The 27,854-nt window shown below is 48.3% G+C and overlaps 1 protein-coding gene across 1 annotated transcript; it reads right to left on the bottom strand.

Annotated features, from left to right (window-relative positions):
* Positions 1–9,776: 9,776 nt before the first annotated feature.
* LOC147986319 (AP2-like ethylene-responsive transcription factor TOE3) lies at positions 9,777–10,205 on the bottom strand. The gene has a single exon (XM_087541959.1). The coding sequence runs from the start codon at positions 10,203–10,205 to the stop codon at positions 9,777–9,779; it is 429 nt and encodes a 142-aa protein (XP_087398085.1).
* Positions 10,206–27,854: the final 17,649 nt, after the last annotated feature.

The following is a 27,854-nucleotide window of genomic DNA, read 5'->3' as shown; positions in this document are numbered from 1 at the left end:
CGCATCACTTTGTTTCTCCATTCCTCTGTTCTTCCAATTTATGTGAGCCAAACACCCAGGTTGACTGAAATCCTATGTTTCCAAATGCTCTGTTTTGCACGTGCATTCCTATCATATTCCTGTGTTTTTCCTATCCCTGCATTTATTGAATTCTCCAATTCTGAGGAGCCCTTACAGATTTACTTCATTTTCAGATAGGCGTCAAAGAAAACTCTGTGTGTTATGTCCTGCTCTTGTCATGCCGTCATCCACCCCACCTGAGGTGCACCATCGACAGAAGCGTTCACTGCAGCAGAGATCCCCCCCTGTAGACTTCCTTCCGCCGCCTCAGATCATCTTCCCCGCTGCCAGCAGCCACGCCAACTGCATTACCATCATCGACAGAGCAGATGAACCTGAGGACTACACAGTTCCGGAAGAGAGGTCACAGTCTTTCGTGTTTGCTTACGTTATACATCGGTTATTATTACCTGCTACTTTATCGTTCAATCTTGAGTTTTGAATTGCCCATGGGTCTCATATCGAGCCAGCAACGAATAGTATCTGTCTACTATCTGGTTCATCTGGGGTCTTCTATGTGGTTCATGTTGGGTGGGCAACAAACAATAGATGATCCATTGTCTATCTTTTTAAACTGAAGCTATAAGCTACCTGCTATCATTAGTTTTGGATCCATCCACTCGTTTTCTACCATCAGTCTTGATTTTTGCATGCACCCCTTAGGCCTTACAAAATCTAACTATTTTTTTATTATGCACGTCAGAAATTTGACACAATCGTACTGAACATGTAGAGAAAAAGAGAAGACCGTTGTGTGCGAATATAATGTCATGTAGACGCCGCTCCATGGTGGGCGAAGTGCCCCCCCCCCTCCTGCATTTCCAGATTGTATTCCAGACGAAGATAACTGTTCAGATGGAGATTCAGAAGGAGCCGACCATGCCTGTTTACCACCTGAGGTGTTTGCTCTAACCTGGCATGCTGATGTTGGTCATATCATGCATATGGCGTCTTGCATTGCTTACATTATACATCTTATATGTCATCAGCTTAGTTTATATTTGCTTTGTGTGAATGCCACCTGTTTGGTTTCTATATCATACTCCCACCATTCCTAAATATTTATCTTTTTAGAGATTTCAACAAGTGACTACATACGGAACAAAATGAGTGAATCTACACTCTAAAATATGTCTATATACATCCGTATGTGGTAGTCCATTTGAAATATCTAAAAAGACAAATATTTAGGAATGGGGGGAGTATATGAGAATTATGCAATGCCATCTTCTTTAGCCAAGCATCATATACGTGAATCATGCAATGCCATCCTGTTTAGCCAGTCATCGTATATGTGAATTGTATTGTGCCATTTTTTTTTCCATAATGTATTCCATTTGTCAACAATGTTTATACATTCATCTACTCTTCTTGTGCATCAGCCATTTGAGTCGGTCATGGGAAAATCTGGAGTGAAAACAAGGTCTTCTGAGCAGTCAGTGCTACCTGTCGATGCAGATTTCTTGCTGGTTACAGATAGCTCCTCAGAGGAGGATTCAGAGAGAGATGACCAGTCGTACCCCCCCCCAGGTGCATGCTCTAACTTGGTTGGGTTATATTGCTCATATCATGCATATGGTGTCTTGCATTGCCATGCCATCTGCTTAGATTAGACATGCTTTGTGTGAATGCCTCCTGTTTGCTTTCTATATCAGATATGTGAATTATGCAATGCCATGTTTTTCAGCCAGTTATCATATATGTGAATTATGCACCGCCATGGAGCCAGGCATCATATATGTGAATTATCTCATGCCATCTTTTTTTTCATTATGTATTCCATTTGTCGACAATCTGCGTATATTGAACTACTCTTCATGTGTATCAGCCATTTGAGCCGGTTATGCAAAAATATGGAGTGAAAACAAGGTCTTCAGAGCAGACAATGGTACCTGTTGAAGCATATATCTCGATGGTTACAGGGAGCTCCTCAGAGGAGGATTCAGAGACAGATGACCAGTCCTATATCCCACCTGAGGTGTATGCTCTAAGTTGCAATGTTTATATTTCTCATATGATGCATATGGTGTCTTGCATTGCTTAGTTTAGACATCATATGCACAATATTGAATTCTATCTGCTTAGTTTAGAGATCATACATGCGAGTGCCAGCTGCTTAGTATATGAATCAATTATGTCAATTATATCATGCCATCCTGTATACTTAGACAACATGTATGTGAATTATTTCATCTCAACCTATTTTAGAAAGACATCATATAGTTTTGTCATGTCATCATGTTTAGATATTCATCATATGTTGAATTATGCCATTATATCATGTTAAGTTATCCATCATATATCTGAAACTATGTCATGCTATCCTGTTTAGTTAGGCATCATATATGTGAAATTGTGTCATGCTGTCCTGTTTGGTTAGACAACATATATGTGAATTACCACATCTGTCTATCATACAATGTCTGTACGTTCAATTTCTTTTCTTGTTTATCAGCCATTTGAATTGGAGGGGGTGATGGCAGTATCTAAGGGAGCAAAAACCCGCTCTTCACAAAAGACAGTGCTACCCGTCGATGCAGATAGAACCATGGTTGTACTGGCCCACAAACTAGCCCCACCACACATAATCGAGACTCTTCCAGATTGCACACTTACACCGTTGGGCAGAGAACCAGCTACAACCCATCTAACCGCAACCCCAGCAGGTAGTAACCCACTTATAGTTGACAAAGCACCATGTCCACCACAGAGTACCCCCACACGAGCAGTTTGTAAAGCTACTGCAGTGCCCAAAGTACGAAGACCACCACAGCTAACCCAAACTCCACGTTTAAAGCAGAAGAGCAACTGTTCTCAAGTCAGATTCCGTAGCTATGGTCCATACTCCTTTGCTATTGCATCACTGTATTTACTCATACCAACTACTTTCGAATTTGAAGGATCCAATTGAAACTCCAATGGCGCAACAGGTATGTTTTAAACCTATTTCTTTAACTGGATTGATATTCTAACTTCTTGCTCTATGTTGATTTCAGTTTAAGTTGTATAAACAGTTATGTTCTCATGTGATGCACATTACAAGTGCTGCCAATGTTGTGTAGTTTCTCACACTTATATTATGTCTATGCTGTTGTGTCTTAAAAATATATGAGTTGAACTGTGTCTCTATCTTGATTAGGGAAGATAAACTAGAATGATATGGACAATACAGTGACCATAGTACATAGATATATGTTTGTTTCATGTTGTTATCATGTCCACCTTACTACTGAACCGGTTTACCAAAATGAGTTTCGTATACTACAAGCTAAACCTGTGATGTGTCTGCTTGTTTCTCTTGTAGTATGCAAACAGAATATTGGAGAAGAGCACCCCACTATGCAATGGTAGAGAAAGTAATGCAAATAAGGTTCAAGATAGTGAGACAACCCTGTTGGTCTCCAAGAAAGGTGATAAAAACGATCTTGTAGACAGTGAGAAAACCCCACAGTCATGCGTTGATGTAGTGTTCGAGTTACTGGCCAGTACCGCTGGCACAAGCTCTTCGAACTCGCTGCCTGAATCACTTCGGCTTCTTCAGTCTCAGCTACAAGCTGAAAGGCATCAGTCAGTTGTGCTGCGGCAAGAAGCCGAAGGACTGAGGAAGTCCCTGCAGAATTCAGATGCGTACTTTTTTGTGCAACAGCAAGCGCTGGAGGATTTAAGCGCCAAACAAGAGAAAGTTAATAAGCTTGCTAAGCATCTTGCCAGCATTATGGGTACCCAGGATATTGTTTCTTGAACTCTTCTGAAGTGGTTTCAGTTCTGGACTTGTTTTGCTGCGGCGTTTATATGCTGCTTTGTTCCCTATATTTGCACTGGTGGCGAACTTTGATGCCTAGTGGATGTAATATGTGTAATAGTCGTGATAGCCTAGCATAAGTTGCTTGCTTATTTATTTCCTTGTTGTCTTGTTTATTTGTTTGCTTGTAGTCAGTGCAGTTCTTTTTCCGCGGTTTGCTAGTGTCTACAATAACCTATTTTTTAAAACTAGGCCACAATAACCATGGGCTAATATTTACTGTAGTGACACTGGGCCTCCTACGGGCCGTAGAAACAGTGGGCCTTCTACGGGCCGTAGAAACAGTAGGCCTTCTACGTGCCGTAGAAACAATGGGCCTTCTATGGGCTGTATCATCAATGGGCCTTATACGGGTCGTATGATCGATTGGCCAAACATGGGCCAATAACAGGCCACATTATGGTCGTAAACGGGCTAGCGTTGGAATCGTCCGTTCATGGGCCGACCATAACGGGCCATCGTTAATAGGCCGTATTTGATGACGCTATGAAAATGGCCCAACGTATTAACGGACCACAAACGGGCCGACTGTAACCACGGGCTGAATTTGGCTCACAAGCAGAAAATGACAGTAACAGGCCGTAAGTAAACGAATGCTGGAAATGAGCCCAAGAATAAATGGGCTCTGAAAAGGCCGAAAGATAATATGGGCTGGAAACGGCCCAACGGAATAACGGGCCGTTAATGGGTATAAAGTGATACACTGTTCATTACGGGCCAGTTTCACCACGGGCCGTTAATGGGTGTAAAGTGATACGCTGTTCATTACGGGCCAGTTTCACCACGGGCCGTTAATAGGCCAAGAGTTACATAGGGCCTCATATGGGCCGAAGGACGTCATGGGCCATACATGGGCCAGAAGTGAAAACGGGCTGGAATCATATTGGATGGCCCAAATGACGCTACTGGGCCTAATTCGGATAGGGCGTAACGGGCCTTGGGTTAGCGGGCTGTAAATGGGCTATATGCGAACAGGCCGTTAACAGGTTTTCCATGGGCCGGCCCGCCACCTTTTGACCAAGTCAAACGGGCCGGTCTTTTCACAGGAATGGGCCTCTGTTGGGCCGTGCCACGTGTCGACGTATCATAGGCGCCTTCTGTCCAATGAGTGGATGGCATCTGTCACAACGATGAGCCGACACGTGTTTCCTCCAGCCAATGATGATTTTACACATGGAAAATCCCCATTGGTCGGGGCTGTTAACGGGTTATCGGATCCAAAACCTGACCCAATAGCTTAACGACGTTCCGTTACGGTGGATGCCACGTGTCGGTCACCCTTGACGAAAGCACTTCTGTGACGCGCGATTTATCGTCATGGAAGTGCACACTTCCGTGATGATAATTTTGGTAATGTCATGGAACACTTCTACGCAACACAGGTACGACTATCTTGATTCTGTCATAAAATCATCATGGATGTACATGCATGACAAAAAACGCGACCTACTGTGACAAACACGTATCATCACGGAAGTGTATTTTTTTTGTAGTGATGCTTAGTTTTGTTGCTCACTAGCCGGGTATTCTTAGTTTTGTTGCTCACTACCCGCATATGCTTAGTTTTGTTGCTCACTAGCAGAATATGTAATGTTGACATTGTTTCACTTTGTAGCCTTCTTGTGCTTGTTTGGTGTATAAGAAGTTGGAGAAGAAAAACTTCACCATCATGCATTATTGGTTGAAGTTGTATGGGAAACCAAAGCAGAACCTTTTCATAGCCAAGACCTCCGCCCAAGCCAACGAGGAAGAAACCGGTGACCCTACCGACCCAACCCAAGAACCGCCGAAGAAGGTTAGAATATTTCTATGGAAGAAGTGGGAGGAGAAGTGGGCAAAACGAGAAGGTGTGGTGGCCAAGCTGACGGAGAGGTTCGAGGACATCTTGTCGAAGGAGGGATCCGTGAAGCGCTCGGACCTCAAGCAGGAGAAAAAGACGGAGAGGTTCAAATTGTTGATGGAGGCGCCGGACAAGAAGCTCAAGCTAGAAGAGAGGATGACCATGATCGAAGAGAGGAAGGCCGCGATCGTCGCCAATGCACAGGACACCAAGATGTTGACCTTGAAGGTGGACTCTTTGGATGCCGACACAAAAATGATTGTGCAATCCGTCCGCTACCAGATGTTGCAGCAGCAGAAAGATCAGTTGATAGCGGCGGACAATGAGGACGTGGCGGAGGCGGAGACAGAGGGTGTCTACGCAGTGACGACGACACCTTGATCGGGGAGCAGATGGCTGTGATAGTTGGTTCGGTAGACAGAAAATTACACAGATTGATGTTCCTTTGGATTCAGGCATGTAAAAACTAAGCATACTTGTTGTTTTTTGGTTGTGATCGGGCATGCGATCCGGCTCGCTCTATGGGTCAGACTAAATTTGAATTTTTAATTGCCTTTACTGACGGATATATACATGATAGCGTTAGATTGTCGCCTCTCACATTCGTGTCGGCGAATCGGTCCTTTTTTCATGTACAAACGGGGGAGGAAGTATGTGTGTAGAGAAATTTCATATTCTCTGTACTGATGTGTTCAAACCATGAAAAGGGAATGGGGCCATCACATCGTACGAAGCCTGGACTCTCCGATAGCAGCACAAACTCACTGAGGCTTTGTTCGGTTAATCCCAACCCCAGGTGAATTGGAGGGGATTTGCAGGGATTTTGGCTTGCAGGGGATTAATTCCCCCTCAATCCCCTTCAAATCCACCTCAACCGAACAAGCCCTGAAGAGGAAGTGTCGCAGCATCCGGGTCCGTTCCTCGTGGGCACAGTGAATCTCGTACGTAGACGCGTTCCTGTACGAGCTCACAGGTGCTGCAACTTGCACTAACCGCAATGTAGCCGTGTTACTGCCGTGAATGCTTTTGGAGTGTTACGGCCCGGAGGAGGACACCTTTTTTTTGTTGCGAAATGACGCCATATTTTGGTCGGATCCGTTGCATCCTGAATCGCAATCCGCACATGTCTCAACAGTTGACGGCACTGACCCCTCGACGTCTCAATTCCAAACCGTTTTCTCCTCACCGCAGGATGGCTTTCTTTTCTGCAACGATGCTACACGGACCGTAGGCATACGGAATTAAGCTGAGCACCAACCGTCTGATTCCACCTTCTCCCGTAGATAATTCCGTATGCCTGCGGTCCGTAAGTGTAGCATCGTTGGTTCTTTTCTGTGGCATGACTACAGCCTACAGGCAGGCAGGCATGGGCTCTCATATGCCACGCTATTACTCCTAGACAGTTCCTAGCACTCTCATAATAAGCTTTGTGTGCGAATAAAGCAAGCTAAACTACTGGTCAAGCAGATTACTTGATGATTCAGAACGCACCGACAACCAGGAAACGCACGCTACGTAGTCCAAATGGGCAAACGAAGAATGCGCTGCTAGATTGACACCATGACAAACAAGTGAAGCGAATTGTACATCGAGTGCTGCTTCCATCCGGATGGGGTTCTAATAATTGGTTAAAGTCCTGCTCCGGCACTGCTCATGGGTTCTAATAATCGGCATCGAGCACATGGCTGGCCTGCGACACCCACCACCCGAAATCAGTACTCCGGTCTTGGATCCCGGGATTTTCTTTACGCTGTAAACTTTGGAGTACGTATTTGTGTGAGTGCGTACTGTGGGTAGGACAATGGGAGTATGGGACGGCAGCCCGTGGGGCTCGCTAGGCACAAGAAGGGCAGGAATTCGCCAACTGCCACGCTACCTTTTCGTTCGAGAAATACTACAGTACTGGGAGGGCAGTGAGATAAAGGAGGCATGCATGCACGTGCTAGCTCTTGGTGGAGCCCCAAAACCGATTAGGAATCCCGATTTTGGTCCGTAGCGGTAGCGGTCCCTTTTCGAGCAAAGCGACGGTGTCTACTCCTGCTACCGTATTTCTTTTGCGAAAAGTGGTAGGTACAGCAGTGTATTTTCGTACTACAGAGTACGTACTAGACTGTTGGTCGGTGCCCACTGGAGCCCAATAGTACAGACATGGAGATGGAGTGAGTACGGTTAAGCCACCAGTTGGTTCAGGCTAATCAAGTCCTAGTGAATCATACCGCTTTTCTGCATACTGCCGCGATCTCCGAGCTCATCTATATCTATATATCAATATAAAAAGAGATTAAATCATGTTAATCCAACGACCTAGATTGCTTTAATGTCGAACGCTCAATATGTTTAACGTGCAGTTAATTTCATGTCAAATATAATGCTAATCACATAATAACACGCAAATAATATTCTATTTTATATTCGCGTGCACTTAATATACTTCCAAATTAACATGCATTGTAAGTACATATTGACTAGTTTCAGATGAAAGTACACATTCGAACTGTCGAAGAAAATAGTCAACTGCCATGGAGTAATAGTAAACCGTTGAGAAATCGTGAGTTTCCACGTACGCATGGATCACTAGGCGGGAGTAAAACAATGAATGCTTCACGGATGACGAATCGAGAATGCGTGGGCGGCGGTGTATCCAGCCGGCTTCGATGAGATAAGGCAAGGGCAGAACGCCAACGAACCGTCCCAAACGGACGAGCTCAACTCATGACAGTGGTCCAGCCGCGAATACGGGAAGGAGAACGGCTTGCGCTGGCCACCGTTGCGATCATTATCTTTCCTGGCTGACGCGCGCTTCGTATACGTAGGTCCATCGGCGGAGGGCGACCCTTGCTTGGCATGACCGACGCCGGCGGCGACGGTGGCGCGCAGGCCGGGGCCGGGGCCGGAGCGACTGCTGCACAATGCCGCCCGTTTGTTCAGAGAATTGAAAGCCACGCACTGTAGCCGGAGGACACGCACTCGCAGGCTGCTGACTTCACGGAATCACGAGGCTAGCAACCCTGCGGAGTGCAGATATTGCTATTCCACCGTCTCTGCAGACACAAGGCATTCCTGGAGGCGCGCATGTGCGGCGTGTGTCCCATCCCGTGATGCATGGCGGCTCGTCGGAAAACGACGATAACCGATCGCCGCCGCCGCCGTAGTCCGTAGAGTAGAGAACACGCGCCGCCATCTCCATGAGCATGCGCGACAGCACTCGTTGACACAGCACCTGCCTGCCTGAAGGCGGGAGGGAGTAGCAGGCTCTGGCGTCGGTGACCCGAACCGACCGGACGCGTCTTGGCCGGGGACAAAGCTGTGTATTCCTTCCCCGTTGCTGACGGAACGAAGCTTAATTTGTCGATAGCTTCGGCCCTCGGCAAAGAGCATAAACAGAAGAATAAGTGGGTGGTCCCAATCTCCTCAAATTGCTCAACATCTATGCCGTGCGCCCCGTGCTCTCTCATGGAACCGAGCTCTTGTTTGCCTTGCCCTTCACGTGAGGCCAGCGCCGGAGGAGCGAGGGTATCTCCGACGGCAACTCTCAATCCGTCTGCATGCGTCTAGACCATTTTATCATCTAAGAGCAACTTCACTAAGGCAATTCATTTCGTCCGCGGTCGTACGTCTGGGTTGTATGGACAGAAAAATTGGCCCAACGCGTCGACTCAAATAGACACGCGTCCGCTTTCGTCCGCCTGCCGATTCATTTCTGGCCAATTTTTGAGTCGGATTTGCGTCGGTGTGGACACAAAACGGACACGCGCGCTCGCCCTCTTTCCTCACCGGACCCGCTGGTCGGTCGCACATTGGCCTCTCTACATCAAACAGCACACTCTCGCCCGTCTGCTTTGTCGCCGACGCCGACATCCATTTTTTCTGATAAAAATGGATACATAGATAGTTTTAGCGTACACAGATAAAAAAGACAAAGTACTCGTCGCTTTCCGACTCCGACTCGGTAATGTCCTCCTCCGATGTTTGAATGTAGGCCTCAGCATGCTGCCCGTCTTCGAAGTCCCAACCCGACGTTTCTTGTAGCTTCAGTTTCAATTGAGCAGCCTGCTTCCGCGAACGCTTGTCCTCTCAATAGGCGGCTCGCTCCGTCCTCCTCGCATCCCTCTCCGTCCTCCTTTGCTTGTAGAACTGGCGCTCGTCGACGATGTCCTGTGGGAAGCGTTCGCGCCGCACCACCATGGCTTCCACGTCCATCTCGGCGATGACGAGGCGACGCTGCCGTCTCCGGTGGACATGACGATCCTCGTCGGTGAAAAGCCGCGAGAGAGGCGCGAGATCCTGCGCCCTCTGACTTGACACGTCGGGAAAATTCATATCCCGACGAGGCCACAGGAGGCGCCACGCCGCCGCGTCGTGCGCGCGGGCCGCCCCCTCTGCGGTGTCGAAGGTGCCGAGGATGAGGCGTTTCTCGCTAAACCAGATCTCGGAGGAGAAGGCGCCGGAGCGGCGCTCGCGGACTTCGCAAAAATCTGAAGCGCCCAGACGGCGCATCGACATGGTGGCGCAGAGGCGGCGAGGCTAGTGAGAGGGGGCGAGACGAGTGGGCGGCGGACAGAGTGTGGAGGGAGCGCCTTCTTATAACGAGCGCCGGCCGCGGAGCGCGCGCGGACATTTCTCGCGCGCTGGAGCCAAAACTAGCGCGCGCTAGGCCACTTTTCCCCCGCGCGCGTGAACCTTTCTCGCGCGCTGGAGCGCCAAAACCAGGGCGACGGCATGGCCGCTGTCATGATCAAAAGCGCGCGTGGTCATGAAATGGGTCGGCCCATTGGGCGCACTGCTGACCCAAATCTAAAAGAGGGCGGACGGCTGGCGGGCGGCCGACCCAAACAGACAAAAAGTGGACAAAAACGTCGTCCGTTTCGATCGGCCCGTTGGAGTTGCTCTAAGGCCGTCCTGTATGGCTTCACTCGATGGTTCGGACACACTTTTCCCGTAAACCCAAGATAAACCAGGGGCTTTGCGGGCGACCGAATAACAACCATGTCTGCGGCTCACTAACACGGTACACCAAAAACCTCCTGATACGTCTTCAACGTATCTATAATTTTTGATTGCTCCATGCTATATTATCTACTGTTTTGAATGTTTATGGGCTTTATTATACACTTTTATATCATTTTTGGGACTAACCTATTAACTCAGAGCCCAGTGCCAGTTTCTGTTTTTAACCTCTTTTAGGGTTTCGAAGAAAAGGAAAATCAAACGGAGTCCAATTGACCTGAAACTTCACGGAACTCATTTTTGGAAGGAAAGAAGCCCAAGAGACTTGGAGTGCACGTCGGGGGACCTGCGAGGAGGCCACGAGGCAGGGGGCGCGCCCTCCACCCTCGTGGGCCCCTCATGGCCCCCCTGATGTACTTCTTCCGCCTATATATCTCCAAATACCCTAAAAACATCCGGGAGCATAATAGATCGGGAGTTCCGCCGCCAGAAGTCTCCATAGCCACCGAAAGCCAATCTAGACCCGTTCCGGCACCCTGCCGGTGGGGGAATCCTTCTCCGGTGGCCATCTTCATCATCCCGGTGCTCTCCATGACGAGGAGGGAGTAGTTCTCCCTCGGGGCTGGGGGTATGTACCAGTAGCTATGTGTTTGATTTCTCTCTCTCATGTTCTTGATATGATACGATCTTGATGTATCGCGAGCTTTGCTATTATATTTGGATCCTATGATGTTTCTTCCCCCCTGTAACGCCCTCGATGCGGCTATATCTCCCACGTGTCGAAGCACAACTTAGAGGCATAACCGCATTGAAAGCAATGTCGCAAGTGAGGTAATCTTCACACAACCCATGTAATATATAAGGGAAAGAGATACATAGTTGGCTTACAATCGCCACTTCACACAATTACATGAATAAAACATTACATCATCCAGATACAATCAAGGTCCGACTACGGAACCAAAATAAAAGAAGAACCCCAAATGCGACAAGGTCCCCGATCGACCCCAACTGGGCTCCACTACTGACCAACTAGAACGAAAACAACACAAAGGACAAGATCTTCATCGAGCTCCTCCTGAGCTTGGTTGCGTCATCTGCACGGACTCGTCGGCACCTGCAAGCTGGTTTTGGAAGTATCTGTGAGCCACGGGGACTCAGCAATCTCACACCCTCGCGATCAAGACTATTTAAGCTTATGGGTAAGGTAAAAGTATGAGGTGGAGCTGCAGCAAGCGACTAGCATATATGGTGGCTAACATACGCAAATGAGAGCGAGAAGAGAAGGCAAAGCACGTTCGAGAAAGTATGATCAAGAAGTGATCCTAAAACAACCTACGTCAAGCATAACTCCAACACCGTGTTCACTTCCCGAACTCCGCCGGAAAGAGACCATCACGGTTACACACGCAGTTGACTCATTTTAAATAAGTTAAGGTTCAAGTTATCTACAACCGGACATTAACAAATTCCCATCTGCCCATAACCGCGGGCACGGCTTTTGAAAGTTCAAATCCCTGCAGGGGTGTCCCAACTTAGCCCATCACAAGCTCTCACGGTCAATGAAGGAATAGACCTCCTCCCGAGACATTCCGATCAGACTCGGTATCCCAGTTCTACAAGACATTTCGATAGGGTAAAACTAAACCAGCAACACCGCCCGAATGTGCCGACAAATCCCGATAGGAGCTGCACATATCTCTTTCTCAGGGCACACTCAGATGAGCCAGACGTCGGGTAGGCCAGCCCAGAGTTGCCCCTGGTAGCCCCGGACATCGCTCAGTTGGACCAACACTCAGAGGAGCACTGGCCCGGGGGGGTAAAATAATGATGACCCTCAGGAGCGCGACTCCCAAGGGAAAATAAAAGGCTAGGTGGCAACTGGTAAAACCAAAGTTGGGCATTGCTGGAAGAGCTTTACTTAAGGCGAACTGTCAAGGGGTTCCCATTATTACCCAACCGCGTAAGGAACGCAAAATCCGGGAACATAACACCGATATGACGGAAACTAGGGCGGCAAGAGTGGAACAAAACACCAGGCATAAGGCCGAGCCTTCCACCCTTTACCAAGTATATAGATGCATTAATTAAATAAGATATATTGTGATATCCCAACAAGTAAACATGTTCCAACAAGGAACAAACTCCATGTTCCAACAAGGAACAAACTTCAATCTTCACCTGCAACTAACAACGTTATAAGAGGGGCTGAGCAAAGCGGTAACATAGCCAAACAACGGTTTGCTAGGACAAGGTGGGTTAGAGGCTTGGCTTAACAAAATGAGAGGCATGATAAGCAAGTGGTAGGTATCGCAGCATAGGCATAGCAAAAGAGCGAGCAACTAAGCAAGCAAAGATAGAAGTGATTTCGAGGGTATGATCATCTTGCCTGAGATCCCGCAAGGAAGAAGAACGAGTCCATGAAGAAGACAAAAGGGCGTAGTCGAACGGGTCCTCACAAACACGACGTTACCGGAACCAACCCGAAGAAGCAAACACCGGAAAGAAACACACAACATAGTAAACAACCAACACATGAACATGGTATGATATGCGGGATGCGGTATGCGATGCATATGCATGATGTGACAAGGAATGCATGAACCTGGCCTCAACTTCGAAAACCAAGTACGCCACTGGAAAGATGAGATGAAATCGCTTGAAAACGATATAAAGAACGTCGGAATCGGAGTTACGGTTTGGAAAAGGCAAGCAATTCAAATATGACCACGTTCTGCGATTTACAGCAAGTAGCCATCTAAATGCAACGAGATGAACATGCTACAGCACCCAAACAAGACAACAAAATACATGGCAGGGATGCATTCATGAAGCTTAAAAAAAGTCTAGCACTGAGCTACGGCCAATTCATCCATTAACAGGTTCAAACAAGCATGGCAAAAATGCATATGGTAAACAGATTTCAGACTTAGTGAAATTAACACTTGTCTGGAATTTCAGATCAGGTAGCACACTTTGGAGCAACAAAACTATATGCTATAGGACCTGAACATGGCAAAGTAAAGCATGGCATGGAGCTACTCAAAGAGCTTAACAAAAGTCCCTTAGTGACCTTGAGCCAAAAGGGATTAGAAAATACATTTGCAAGCATGTGAACATGGCAAAAACATAATCAGTTCTCAGACTTAGTGAAAACTGGAGCATGCTGAAAACAGATATCAAGTAGGCATGTTTACGAGCTCGATGCACTCACTACAAAGCATGTCATGACAAACTAAGCATACACCCATCAAGAATACACATTATACAAGCTATACATGGCAAGAACAATAACATGGCATGCACGGATCAACTACAACATCCTCGGCAAAATCGCTAACAAGTAGACAATCTGCCCAGATTCACGAAGTAGCAAAAGTAGAGCTCGATTGACTCAAGCTAAGGTGCTCCATAATTGCAAACAAAGACATGGATGGATAGAGAACTATAAGATTAACAAAACATCCTTACTGATCATCCTCAAAAGAGGCGCGGATCACTAGGAAACAACATGAACATATGGCCATATGAGATAAACAGCTCAAGGACTTAGTGGAAATGCTAAGTCTCTGAAATCAGCATTACCAAGTGCCTCACTTTGCAAGCTTGTGCTAGTCACCACACAAATCACAAAAATACATGGGTTACACCTCTGGAAAGATGGCAAAACCCTTAACAAAACATATATAGAGCTCATGGGCATATCATGCACACAATAATCATGGCAAAAATGACAAATAACTAAATGGAGCAGCAGATCTGACAATTATCTCAAGTAGCACTCTTCCAATAGCATTTCGGGCATCAAGATGAACTCAAATGAAAATGATGCAATGAGATGAAATGATGTACTCTCTGAGACGAACATTTTGATATGCTATATGCGCGAAACGGAGCTACGGAAGCGGAGTTACGGCATGATGAACATGGGCATTTGAAACATGGAAAACTCGGGGACTTAGTGAAATCTCACCCCGCGGAAAAAGTCAACGGCGCAGAATCCGAGGTTCGTCGGAGCTTTAGCCGGAGCTGAAGAGGAAGACATCGGCGCGGGCGCGGAGCTCGCCGGATCGGAGCCGTGGACGCGCGGATCCGGCGCGGTGGAGGTGCGGGCGGTGCCGGCGTCTCGGATCTGGCCGGAGACGGGCAAGGGCGGCGGGGCCCCTACGTCCGGCGAAGGGCAGGCCGGCGCGGGCGCGGTTTGGTGCAGGGGGGTTCGGGCCCCGGCGAGGACGTGCTCGCTGCGGTGCCTCGCCGGATCGGGGAGAATACGGGGCGGCGTGGCGACGTTGCATGGCGGCGGCGGAGCACGCCGGGCGGCGCGGCAGGGGCAGGCGGCGGCGGCGGTGATGCGCGGCAGGAGGAGAAGCTCGGGCGGCGGCGCTGCTGTCGTGGTTTTGTCACGGCAGATGTCCTAGAGAAAGGACTTAGTCGTGGAGCCATCGCGACGGGTTAGCTTGAAGGGGTTAAAGCGGAAACAAGGACGCAAGAGAGTTTATACTAGTTCGGCCCCTTCGATGAAGGTAAAAGCCTACGTCTAGTTGTGATGGAATTGATGGAGTCTCGATGACTAGGGAGTAAACAAGCTTCGCCTATGTCTCGAGTTGTTGTCTGTTGTCCTTGAACCGCCGCCGGGTCGTCCCCTTATATACACGGGTGACTCTCGTCGGCTTACGGAGTCCCAATACCGGCTCATAGATGTGTCCGGTTTGGTCTCTTCTTATTCCTAACTTACAATACAAGTTAACTACTAACGCCGGTTTACGGCTGCAGGCCTTGAGCCGACCATGGGCCTTGAGCCCTCCTCTGTCTTCTTGGGCTTTAACTTACTTAACTACTGATGAAGTTAACCCGGCCTAGATAGGCCGGTTTACGTCCAGTAGTAATATCCCCAACATTAGGCCCCAGATTGATTTGAACGGGTTCATGTCAATCCTTTAATAAAAGCTTCATCTTCAACATCTTCTTATAAATTGGTAAACCGCCATGATGTCATCTTCTCTGATTGCTGTAAACCGGAGTGACGTCACCTGTCATAACGAAGCTATCCATTATGCTTCTTTGTTTAATAGATCAGCGGAAATCGAGGCGACAGCTCCGTTTTGTGGCCCCTTGATTGTCGCGTCTGACTCATGTTCTTTCGCCTTATAAATAGGACCGAAGGGTCATTTCTTTTCTCCTTCCGTGCCTTCTTCATCTTCCTCGCGTCGCCAGCCTCGGAGCTCCGCCGCCGCCGTCGACCTCTGCCTCATACTTGGCCGCTGCATCAACCTGAGCGCACCAGAACATCGTGGCAACCTTTCGCATCTTCCTCAGCTCCAGTAAATCTTCTATCTTTTTCCCCCGCAGATCTGGCCTAGGGTTTCGCAGTTCTTCAGTGTTCATCGTCTGTCTCTTGCTCATACAATAGATCTTTAGATGAATCCGCAAATCTTTATTCTGTGCAATGATAGTTGTTTGACCTTCGCCTTTACTTATGCATCTCAAACCATGGGTCTATATGAACGTTTTGCTCATTGGTTCGGTACTGCTCCTTTGAACCTCTAAGTATTTATCTCTTCTCTGAACTTGCTTCAGATCCAATGCTGTAAAGAAATCTTGTGAAACCTGTTTGTGCGTACTTGTCCATCCTCAATCTCAGCTTTTCAATGCTTAGATCAGGCGGTTTAACCTTATAGAAAATTTTCCAAACCAGTATATGCCATTAGTCCCCTTGTTGAACCGCCAGATGTTGGTTGCTTCATGAAACTCCGGTTCAGATAGTTCTGTCTCCGGTTTAACAGTGCCCATACCAACGTACCTTGATCAAATGCATTTTTGAACCGGGATCTTCTACCTTGTAGATTCCATCATGGCCAAGCAAGTATATGAGTGCAATTGGGTTCCTTCTCGCGTCACAGAGGATCAACTGGATGATTTAGTCCTGATTGGCACTTTAGGCAGCAAAGATACCATCCATTGGAGGGCTCCTGGCAAAGAATGCCCTCCCACACCTCGAGAAGGAGAGGTTGTTGTTTTCGTAGATCACTTAACTCGGGGCTTTAAGCCGCCCAGTTCTAAATTTTACCGGGATGTTTTAGCCGATTTCCAACTCCATCCGCAAGACACTGGCCCCAACTCTGTTACAAATATGTGCCACTTCCAAGTGCTCTGTGAGGTGTTCTTTCAAGAGGAGCCCACAGTGGAATTGTTCAGAGACCTTTTCCATCTAAACCGCCGTACTGAGTTTACTGATGGCTCTAATATGGAGTTGGGTGGCATGGCGATTCAGAAAAGGAAAGAGGTCACATACCCTCACGCCAAGTTGCACAGTCACCCCAAGGAGTGGAATCAGACATGGTTCTACTGCAAAGACACCTCCCCTGCTAGTGAGAATCCCTTGCCTGGCTTTCGTCCGGAGCGGCTCAGCAATACACACCCTTTTCCTCAAAGATTGACTGCCTAGGAGATAAGCAAATATGCTCCCCAGCTGTCAAAGCTCAGAGCCTTTATGGCCAACGGTTTAACAGGGGTTGATCTCGCTCGCTGTTGGATATCATGGAGCATACTGCCCCTTAGTCAGCGCTCTGGTTTGATGTGCGAGTATACTGACAGTGTTGATGACCCACTGCGACATTCAAAACTCCAGCTCTTCGATGAAGAAATCACAGAGGCTGTGCATAATATACTGAATGAACCGGAACACGTCTGCGCTAGAACCGGCCTGCTTCCCTTCTGTGCCACCAACAAACCGCCAGCTGTAAGACTTTGATTTTTCTCTTTGCTGAATCTGTTATTGATATGTCTGGTCATTGTTTTTAATATCAGTGTCTGCATAATCAGGGCAATGATCCGTTTTGGAGCAAAAAACTGCCGCAGGAGAAACCAGACAAACCGGAAAGAGCAACCCGGCAAAAGACTAAAGCTGTGAAGAAGACTGCCCACAGGAGAAGAACCACTGCATCTTCTAATCCGACCGCTGATGATGATGTGGCTAATCCGGACTTTGAGGTAGAGCTTGACTCACTTGGTTTATTTTTCATGCGTATTATTGATGATGATATTTGTCAGGATGATGCCGAAGCCAGCCACGCGGATGTTGCAGAGGTAATTATTCTCTCTTCCGATTCAGAAACTTTGCCTTCACAAAAAATCCGCCAGGAAAACCGGAAATTTAGATTTTCTCATCCTCTTGCTTATTTGGATCCTAAATTTCTTATGAAGACCCAACAACACGAAGCTCGTCGCACAACCCGGCACAGCGGCCAGGTAGTTACCTCCGCCGGTTTACCGAATAGTCCGGTTCGGAAACGCCATTCAGAGGTCTCTAATTTGCTTGTCAGTGCTTGTCCTAAAGGGGGCTGCTTTCGTCAACCTCTTAATCCGTCTGACTCCGATTACCAGGTTACTTCCCACTCATCTTCTGGCGAGTCCTCGGCTACTCAGCTCCCACCTCTTAAAATGGTGCTTGAGTAAGCTATACTTATTGTGATGTTTGAAGTACATCGCCTTAGAACATATGCTGTATTTGATTTTATTATTCTTCTCAGGGCCAAACCTAGGCCAAGCAAGAAAGCCCGCCTGGACAAAGCGGCCGAAGAAGATGTCGTTCTTGAAGCAGACAAGACACCCAATGCTGAAGCGGCTATTCCTGAGGATATTCCCAACGATCCACCGCAGCAAGATGATGATCTTATTGCTGAAGAGAGACCTACTGATACCTCAGGTCCTATCCATCAGCCCACAGGTTCCATCCGGATTGAAAGCTCCACCGGTCCAGCAAAACCTACTGACAAGCCAACAGCTCCAGTGCAAACCGGCGGTACCAAGGATGATGAGGTTGTCATTACTGGCACTGGCCATACTGAGCCAAGCAATCCTGTCGCTTTATCCAAACATTCTGCCAAGGAAGAATTTGCTGCCTTTGGCAAAGGCAAGTGGAACGCTGATCTGATGACTTACGCTGCTCTGAACGCCCAAGATATCCATTCCGGCTATCTGAACCGGCTGTATACCAGCCGTGACTATGAAGCCGGTCTGGTTAATATGATGAAAGATAAATATGAGGTAACTTCCATATGCTCCTTCCTGCTTGTATGCTTCCATTCTTGCTGACTCTCCTAGCCCCCAAGGGCCTGTTTGAAATATTCTTTCAAACCGGGACTTAATAATATAAATCTTGATGCTTTGAAATTTGCTGATGTAGCCTCCAAGGGCCGGTTCAACTTAGCGTAGTTAAACCGGTACTTTAAGTAATTAAAACTGCCGCATGAGAATATATATGATCAAATAGCCATTAGCCCCCAAGTGCCAAGTTGAATACTTGTATTGATCTTGGGACTTTGTAAACAATTGAAAGATGAAGATCGAATATGCATTAGCCCCCAAGTGCTAAGCGCATAACTTGTTGTGTGGTTGGTACTTGAATCCTTCTACCGATTTGTTGAAACATATATCTGTATGCATGCAGGCGGAGCTGAAGACGAAAGAAAACCAAGTCATCGATCTTCAAGAAAACCTGAAAACCCAACAGGCTGAAACCTCCAAAGCAAAAGAGGAATTGGCCGGTGCTTTAAGCGCCATGGAACAACTTAAGGAGAACTTCAAGAAGAAACGGGCGGATTGGGCCACTGAAAAGTCCGCTTTGATCAAACGAGCAGAGGATGTCGAGGCTGCACTAAAACCAGTGACGGATGAACTGACCAGCATAAAGCGGCACGTTCATGCCATGACCATTGCTATCTTAGGTAAGCCAGCTTGCCTTCTGAATTGGCTCTGCCTTCTTACAGAGTCGCCGGTTTATTAACCCTTTATGGTATTTCAGGGACACGCATTGGTCACTTGGGGTCAGATGTGCGGAAGAAATTGAAAGCCGCCTATACATTGGTTGAACAATTGTATACTGGTGCCCAGCGGATCATCTGTACCGTGTCTCATAACAAACCGGCGCCCACTTTGATTCAAGATACTCTGATGAAATTGTCAGTGCTTCCTGCCCGGGTTGAAGAGCTGAAGAAATCTGCTGCTCGAACCGGTGCAATCAATGCCTTAATCCGGGCAAAATCCTGGGTGCCGGATTTTGATCCTATTGAAGCGGCTCAGGGCTATCCCAGCTTGAAGGAAGACGGGTCAGAATTTGGTGAAGCAGATCTGCGAGCAATAAACCGGGAGGTACGTCCACTAGCTTGTCAGTTGGCTGAGGAAGCAGACTTGTCTCATTATCAAGCGCAATATGACAGTCATAACAAGCAAATAGCTGCACCAATCCATGAATCAGAAAATCTGATCCCTCCAATCCGTAAGCATACTTACGCTCCCGATATTGACCCATCATTGCTGATCCATGATGAAGCTATTTTTCAAGCATTAATGGGAATCGATTGGACAACTATGGATTTCCAGCCACTGGGTAGAGAAACGGAAGCTGAAGCGGCGCAGGATGACCCACAACCATCAGGCCAGGCTGGTGACCAAGCTTGAACCGGAAGCCGGTTTTAAAACTGCCTCTCCTTTGTGAAAAACAATTATATTATTATGGGCACCATGTTGCCTTGTAATAGGCTAGCTGATACCTTTGATGTTGATATGCCTTCGTGCATAACTTGTTCTTCCTATGGTAATGAACTTTCCAAAACACTTTCTGAAATGAGAAATTCGTCAAGTGCCACCGCGGTTGTACCGTCAGGCGGAATATGGTGTCTGTATATATGAAATCAAAACATCCAAAACAAAATTTTAAGTACATGATCAAATTTTTGAGATACATAATACCTGCCATCGTTGAGTGTGAAGTTGGCTTGGCCAATCTTGAAGCGGAGTTTTGCAAATCCACACTGTTGGAGGAGATAACAGCTCCTGTATATATATGACGCTGGTTTACCATGTAAACCGTGCCGGGTTATAATAAACACCGTGTTACTCCATAAGAGGATGTTAACAACAAGGATCAAACCGGACAAATAGTCTCCGGATTGACGTGAACTGTGTTCCGTCAATTGATTGGTTAAAAAACTTTGTCGGTTTAAAAAACACAATGAAAAGCAAAAAAAAACCTTCAAAGAAAAGTGTGAAGCAAAAGCAACAACAAAACCGTTTGCCAAAAAAGGTTTATTTAAGCTGATCAAATGGCGTTACCATGGCCAAACACGACCAAGCTCCCGTTAGGTGTAACTATGGCTCTAGTCAGCCAGGTCCCCAAATGAAACCGTGGCATTTATGCCGACCAAATGGCATGGTCATGGTTCGGGTTCGACCAAGCCCCCAAGTGATTCTGTGGCCTTAGGCCGATCAAGAGGCATGACTGGTTCAGACATGACCAAGTCCCCAAGTGATCTGGTGGCTCTCGCCTATCAAGAGGCATGGTATTGGTTCGGACACGACCAATCCTCCAAGTGATATAACACGATGCTTTTAGCAAAGAGAACTCAAGGGGTAAACCGGAAGCCGCCTGTAAAACAACTCCGTGTAACCACACATGATGTAAAAGAATAGATGCCCCGCTTTAGCTGAGGTTCCGGTTTATTATAGTTAATATATACATCGCTGTAATATGTACATAAGTAGAACCAATGGCTCAGGTATAATAAGGCCGAAGATGAGCTATGTTCCACGGCCTGTTGGTCTCCTCCTCTGATGTACGTGAGTCCTTATGTTCTCGAATATCGATCAGATAGTATGACCCGTTGTGCAGATTCTTGCTAACCACGAAAGGCCCCTCCCAAGGTGGGGATAACTTATGCATACTAGTCTGATCTTGGATGAGCCGAAGCACCAAATCTCCCTCCTGAAAGGTTCTGGTTCTGACCCGGCGACTGTGGTAACGACGAAGATCCTGCTGGTAAATCGCCGATCGGGCGGCTGCGATGTCACGCTCTTCATCCAACCAGTCCAAAGCATCTTGTCGTGCTGTCTCGTTGTCCGCTTCAATATAAGCCGTTACACGAGGTGAATCATGACGGATATCACTGGGGAAAACCGCCTCCGCTCCATAAACCATGAAGAACGGTGTATACCCTGTTGATCTATTGGGCGTTGTATTGATGCTCCATAACACAGATGGTAATTCTTCTACCCAACAACCTGGCGTTCTCTGCAAAGGAACCATGAGCCGGGGCTTGATGCCTCTCAGGATCTCTTGATTAGCTCTTTCTGCTTGACCATTGGACTGTGGATGTGCCACTGATGAAACGTCGAGCCGGATGTGCTCCCGTTCGCAGAACTCCTTCATAGCACCTTTGGACAAATTGGTACCATTATCTATGATAATACTGTGCGGAAAGCCAAACCGGAAAATCACCTTTTTGATGAACTGAACCGCCGTGGCCGCATCACACTTGCTAACAGGTTCTGCCTCCACCCACTTTGTAAACTTGTCTACCGCCACCAGGAGGTGGGTCTTCTTATATTTGGACCTTTTGAAAGGCCCAACCATATCCAGCCCCCAAGTGGCAAACGGCCAAGTAATTGGAATCATTCTCAATTCTTGAGCCGGTACATGAGCACGCCTTGAAAACCTTTGGCAACCATCACATCGTCTGACCAGATCCTCCGCATCAGCATGAGCAGTTAACCAATAAAAACCATGGCGAAACGCTTTAGCCACCAGAGACTTTGAACCGGCGTGGTGACCACAATCTCCTTCGTGGATCTCACGCAAAATTTCACGACCTTCTTCAGGAGACACGCAGCGTTGAAAAGCTCCTGATATATTGCAATGATGCAACTCGCCATTGATGATAGCCATGGACTTGGATCGCCGGATTATCTGCTGGGCTAGAATCTCATCCTCTGGCAACTCACCCCGGTTCTTGTACGCCAGGTAAGGAAGCGTCCAATCTGGAATAACATGAAGAGCCGCCACCAATTGAGCCTCCGGATCAGGAATAGCCAAATCCTCTTCATCAGGGATCTTGACCGACGGGTTGTGCAGCACATCCAGAAAAATATTGGGTGGGACCGGTTTGCGCTGAGAGCCCAGCCGGCTTAAAGCGTCTGCCGCTTCATTTTTCCGCCGATCCACGTGGTCCACCTGATAGCCTTTGAAATAACCTGCGACAGTATCCACCTCACGACGATATGTTGCCATGAGTGGGTCCTTGGAGTCCCAAGTACCAGACACTTGCTGAGCCACAAGGTCCGAGTCACCGAAGCACTTAACTCGACTTAGATTCATCTCCTTAGCCATCCGGAGACCATGGAGCATGGTTTCATAATCAGCTACATTGTTAGTACAAGGGAACATTAAACGGAGAACATAACAAAACTTATCACCTCGTGGGGAAGTTAATACGACTCCAGCCCCCGAGCCTTCCAACTGCCTGGATCCGTCAAAATGGATGGTCCAATATGTATGATCCGGCTTTTCTTCAGGTGCTTGCATTTCCGTCCAATCATTGATGAAATCAACAAGTGCTTGAGACTTAACCGTTGTCCGAGGCACATACTTCAAACCGTACGGCCCCAGCTCTATGGCCCACTTTGCAATCCGGCCAGTTGCTTCCCGGTTCTGGATGATATCTCCCAAAGGAGCAGAACTGACCACCATAATTGAGTGCCTTGGAAATATTGTTTAAGCTTCCGGCTTGCCATAAAAACTCCATACACCAGCTTCTGCCAATGCGGATACCTTTGCTTGGACTCAATGAGCACCTCGCTGATATAATAGACCGGACGTTGAACCGGATGCTCCTTACCTGCCTCCTTTCGCTCCACCATAATAGCTAAGCTGACCGCCCGAACATTAGCAGCAACATATAGCAGTAATGGCTCCTTGTCAATGGGAGCGGCGAGCACAGGCGGATTGGCCAATTGCCGCTTTAAGTCCTCAAATGCTTCATCAGCAGCAGAACTCCAGACAAACTGATCCGTCTTTTTCAACATCTGATACAAAGGGATTGCCTTCTCACCCAGGCGACTGATAAACCGGCTTAGCGCAGCAATCCGGCCTGCCAGGCATTGAACATCGTTGATACACTTCGGTTTAGCCAGGGAGGTGATAGCCGTGATCTTCTTTGGATTAGCCTCAATTCCCCTGTTGGACACTAGAAAACCCAATAGCTTGCCCGCCGGTACACCAAAGACACACTTGTCCAGATTAAGCATCATCTTGTATGTTCTCAGGTTATCAAAGGTTTCCTTCAAATCATCAATCAGAGTCTCCTTCTCCCTGGATTTAACCACGATATCATCCACGTAAGCATGTACATTATGGCCAATCTACTTGTGAAGACAATTTTGTACACACCGTTGGTAAGTTGCCTGGGCACTCTTGAGCCCGAAGGGCATAGACACATAGCAGAAGGCTCCAAAGGGAGTTATAAATGATGTCTTCTCCTGGTCCTTAACTGCCATTTTGATCTGATGATAGCCAGAATACGCATCCAAAAAACTTAAATGCTCACAACCCGCCGTAGCATCAATAATTTGATCAATACGGGGGAGGGCAAAAGGATCTGCTGGACAAGCTTTATTAAGATCTGTGTAATCCACACACATGCGCCGGGTGCCGTTTTTCTTGAGGACCAGCACCGAATTGGCAAGCCACTCAGGGTGAAAAACTTCAACAATAAAGCCAGCTGCTAAGAGCCTGGCTACCTCTTCTCCAATCGCCTTGCGTCTTTCTTCGTTAAACCGGCGGAGGAACTGTTTCACCGGTTTATATTTAGGATCCACATTAAGTGTGTGCTCAGCGAGTTGCCTCGGTACACCTGGCATGTCGGAGGGCTTCCATGCAAAAATGTCCCGATTCTCACGGATGAACTCGATGAGCGCGCTTTCCTATTTCGAATCCAAGTTGGCACTGATGCTGAACTGCTTGGATGAATCGCCAGGTACGAAGTCAACAAGCTTAGTTTCTGCTGCCGATTTGAACTTCAGGGCCGGATCATGCTCCGTAGTTGGCTTTTTCAATGGAGTCATGTCCGCCGGATCAACATTGTCTTTATAGTACTTCAACTCCTCGGTGGCACAAACCGACTCTGCATAAGCCGCATCTCCTTCCTCGCATTCCAAAGCGATTTTGCGGCTTCCGTGAACCGTTATTGTCCCCTTGTGACCCAGCATCTTGAGCTGCAAATACACATAACAGGGCCGAGCCATAAACTTGGCGTAGTCCGGTCGCCCAAACAGGGCATGATATGGACTTTGGATTTTCACCACTTCAAACGTCAATGTCTCCGACCTGGAATCATGATCATCCCCAAAAGCCACTTCCAGAGCTATCTTACCAATGGGATATGCTGATCTGCCAGGCACTACACCATGGAATACTGTATTAGACGGTTTGAGATTCTTATCTGTTAGTCCCATACGACGGAAGGTCTCATAGTACAGGATGTTAATGCTACTCCCTCCATCCATGAGCACCTTGGTGAACTTATAACCTCCCACCTGAGGCGCCACCACTAGAGCCAACTGACCCGGATTATCGACCTGGGGTGGGTGATCCTCTCTGCTCCATATGATTGGCTGTTCAGACCAACGTAGATAATGGGGTATGGCCGGTTCAACAGAGCTGACTGCCCGCCTCTGAACCTTCCGGTCTCGCTTGTCCAAGCTAGTGGTGAAGACATGGTACTGCCCACTACTCAACTGCTTTGGGTTGCTCTGGTAACCTGACTGTTGTTGCTGTTGGTTGTAACCACCCTGGTTGTTCTGACTATTTTGACCATTATGTCCGCCCGGATTACCATTAAATCCTGAACCGGAACTTCCTCCACCGTAACCCGGCCCGGATCCTGAGCCACCGCCAGATTCGTGATCATACCGGAAATTATTAGAATTCTTGAACTCCTGCATAATAAAGCAATCCTTCCAAAGGTGGTTTGCTGGCGCCTCCTTCGTCCCATGTCTTGGACAGGGCTGGCTTAGCAGATAGTTTAGGCGGTTTGGGTTAGGGTTGGGTGCTCCATTACGATTTTTCGGCCTACCCTTGTGTCGCTGGCCATTGTCCTGTGCGTTGGTATTAGCCACAAAGTCCATGTTACCATCCGCTTTACGCTTGCCTCCTCCGCCATTGCCTACCCAGTGATGCTGCTGACCTTTGGAGCTGCTGTTCTTCTTCCCTTTCCCTGTCTTGTCATCATCAGATAGGGGATCCTTGGTACTATCAGAATCAACATATTTCACCAAAGCGGCCATGAGGGTCCCCATGTCAGTGCAATGACGTTTCATCCGTCCCAATTTCAACTTCAGGGGCCCAAACCGGCAGTTGCCTTCTAGGGTTAATACTGCAGTGTCAGCGTTGATGCGGTCTGAGGAGTGCAACACTTGTGAAACCCGGCGCACCCAATGAGTCGTTGATTCTCCTTCCTCCTGGACGCATGCAGCTAAGTCCACTATCGACAAAGGCTGTTTACAGGTATCCTTGAAATTGCTAATAAACCGGGCTCGTAATTGGGCCCATGAACTGATAGAATTAGCTGGCAAGCTTTTTAACCAAGTACGGGCCGTTCCTTCAAGCATCATGGTGAAGTATTTCGCACACGCCATGTCATCCACATCAAGCATCTCCATGGCCATCTCATAGCTCTCCACCCATGTCTCTGGAGGTTGATCCGCCGTGTAATTTGGTACCTTGCGCGGGCCTTTGAAATCCTTGGGCAGGCGCACGTTGCGTAAAGCGGGGATAAGGCAAGGCACCCCCAAAGAACTAGAAGTAACACCAGGTTCGATCGAGATGGTGGACGAACCGGCGTGAGCTGCCGAGCCTGATGTTGTGCGGCTAACTCGGCCTCCCTGCGTGCTCGGGCCCGGTTCACCACTTCCTGAGCGTCATCAGCACCACCCGTCGGGTTGTTGCCATGGGGTGCTCCACGTCGTTCATTACTCGACACTGCTGGTTCATCCATATGTCTGCTATAGCTCCGGCTTGGACGGGGGGTCGAGTGGATCCGGTTGCGGCTGTACGAGTACGCTTCCTGTTGGGCCAAAGCTGTCCTCAGAAGTTCCTTGACCCGTCGCGTCTCTACTGCCTGCGGAGAGTCACCTTCAATTGGAATGGCCTCCAGCCGTGCAGCAGCGGCAACAAGATTGTCCATTGGGTTGGAGTAGTGACCCGGAGGTGTTAAAGCATCCTGAGGTATAACGGTGTTTTGACGAGGCGGGTCCATCTGACGAGGCTGAACCGGTGCACTGGTCCCAGGGGCTTCTGCCCGGTTCCCCTCTAGCGGATTGCCGGCTCTTGGTCCTGGAGTGTTGAAAAGGTCTCTGGCCTCGAAAACCGGAGGTAAGCGGGATCAGTGCTTCCTCCTCATGACTTCATGCGACGCGCTCTGGTCCAACATAAGCCTGTAGGCCTGTGCGTCTAAAGCGGCCCGCTCTGCGGCCATCCTGGTGTCCTCAGCCGCCAGATCCGCCTTGGCCTGGGTGATCTGTTCCTTTACCTTTGCAATCTCCGTGTTGTGAACGTCCTGATCTGGCGGATTAACTTCCACCATAAGCACAGCCAACGCATCAAATAGTTCTGATAGAACCTGAGCCGGCGGGCGCACAGGGCCTCCTGCCCCGGCAGCCATCACCGCTGCTGAACCGGAGATCGTTGCCGCAGCTGTCGAAGAATGAAGCGCTGCTTGTGTTCTGGCCATGAAGATTCCAACCCGGTTGGGCAGATCAGAGGGGTCCGGAATACTGTCGCCATCGGAACAGCTCCCAATCCGGCCATCTTGTAGCTGATAAAGAGATTCGGTTTCTCCGGTCGAAGATTCATCACCGGAACAAACGACAGTCGCCCCGCGAAATTCCGATCCATCCTCATAACTTCCTCCATGGATGACTCCCACGAAGGCACGCTTCATGGCCGGTTTAACCCGGGCGGATTGCGCACGCTGAGCCGTCTCGACGAGGTCGGTGCAGATGTCCGGCTCAGGGCCCGGTTCACCAATCTTGCCAATGAAAACGTGAATGCTACCAAAGGGGACCCGGTACCCGTACTCAATTGAGCCGGCCTCGGGGCCCCAGCCTGCGTCGTCGATGTAGAGCTTGCCGCGACGACTCTTAGTCATCCGGCCTACAGCGTAGCCCTTGAGTCCTTCAAAGCGGCCCTCCAAGAACCGGAAACCATCGTGCGATAGCCCCACGGTGGGCGCCAACTATCGTGGTTTTGTCACGGCAGATGTCCTAGAGAAAGGACTTAGTCGTGGAGCCATCGCGACGGGTTAGCTTGAAGGGGTTAAAGCGGACGCAAGGACGCAAGAGAGTTTATACTAGTTCGGCCCCTTTGATGAAGGT

The sequence above is a fragment of the Triticum urartu genome, chromosome 2A (assembly GCF_056163025.1).
Source record: "Triticum urartu cultivar PI428250 chromosome 2A, HENAU_Tu73, whole genome shotgun sequence".
NCBI lineage: Eukaryota > Viridiplantae > Streptophyta > Magnoliopsida > Poales > Poaceae > Triticum > Triticum urartu.
Note: the sequence above shows the minus strand (reverse complement) of the source record. Positions and strands in the feature narration are given on the sequence as shown.

Bases quoted from the DNA above. Each gene is read 5' to 3' on its own strand.
- LOC147986319 (XM_087541959.1), bottom strand. From the start codon at position 10,205: ATGTCGATGCGCCGTCTGGGCGCTTCAGATTTTTGCGAAGTCCGCGAG.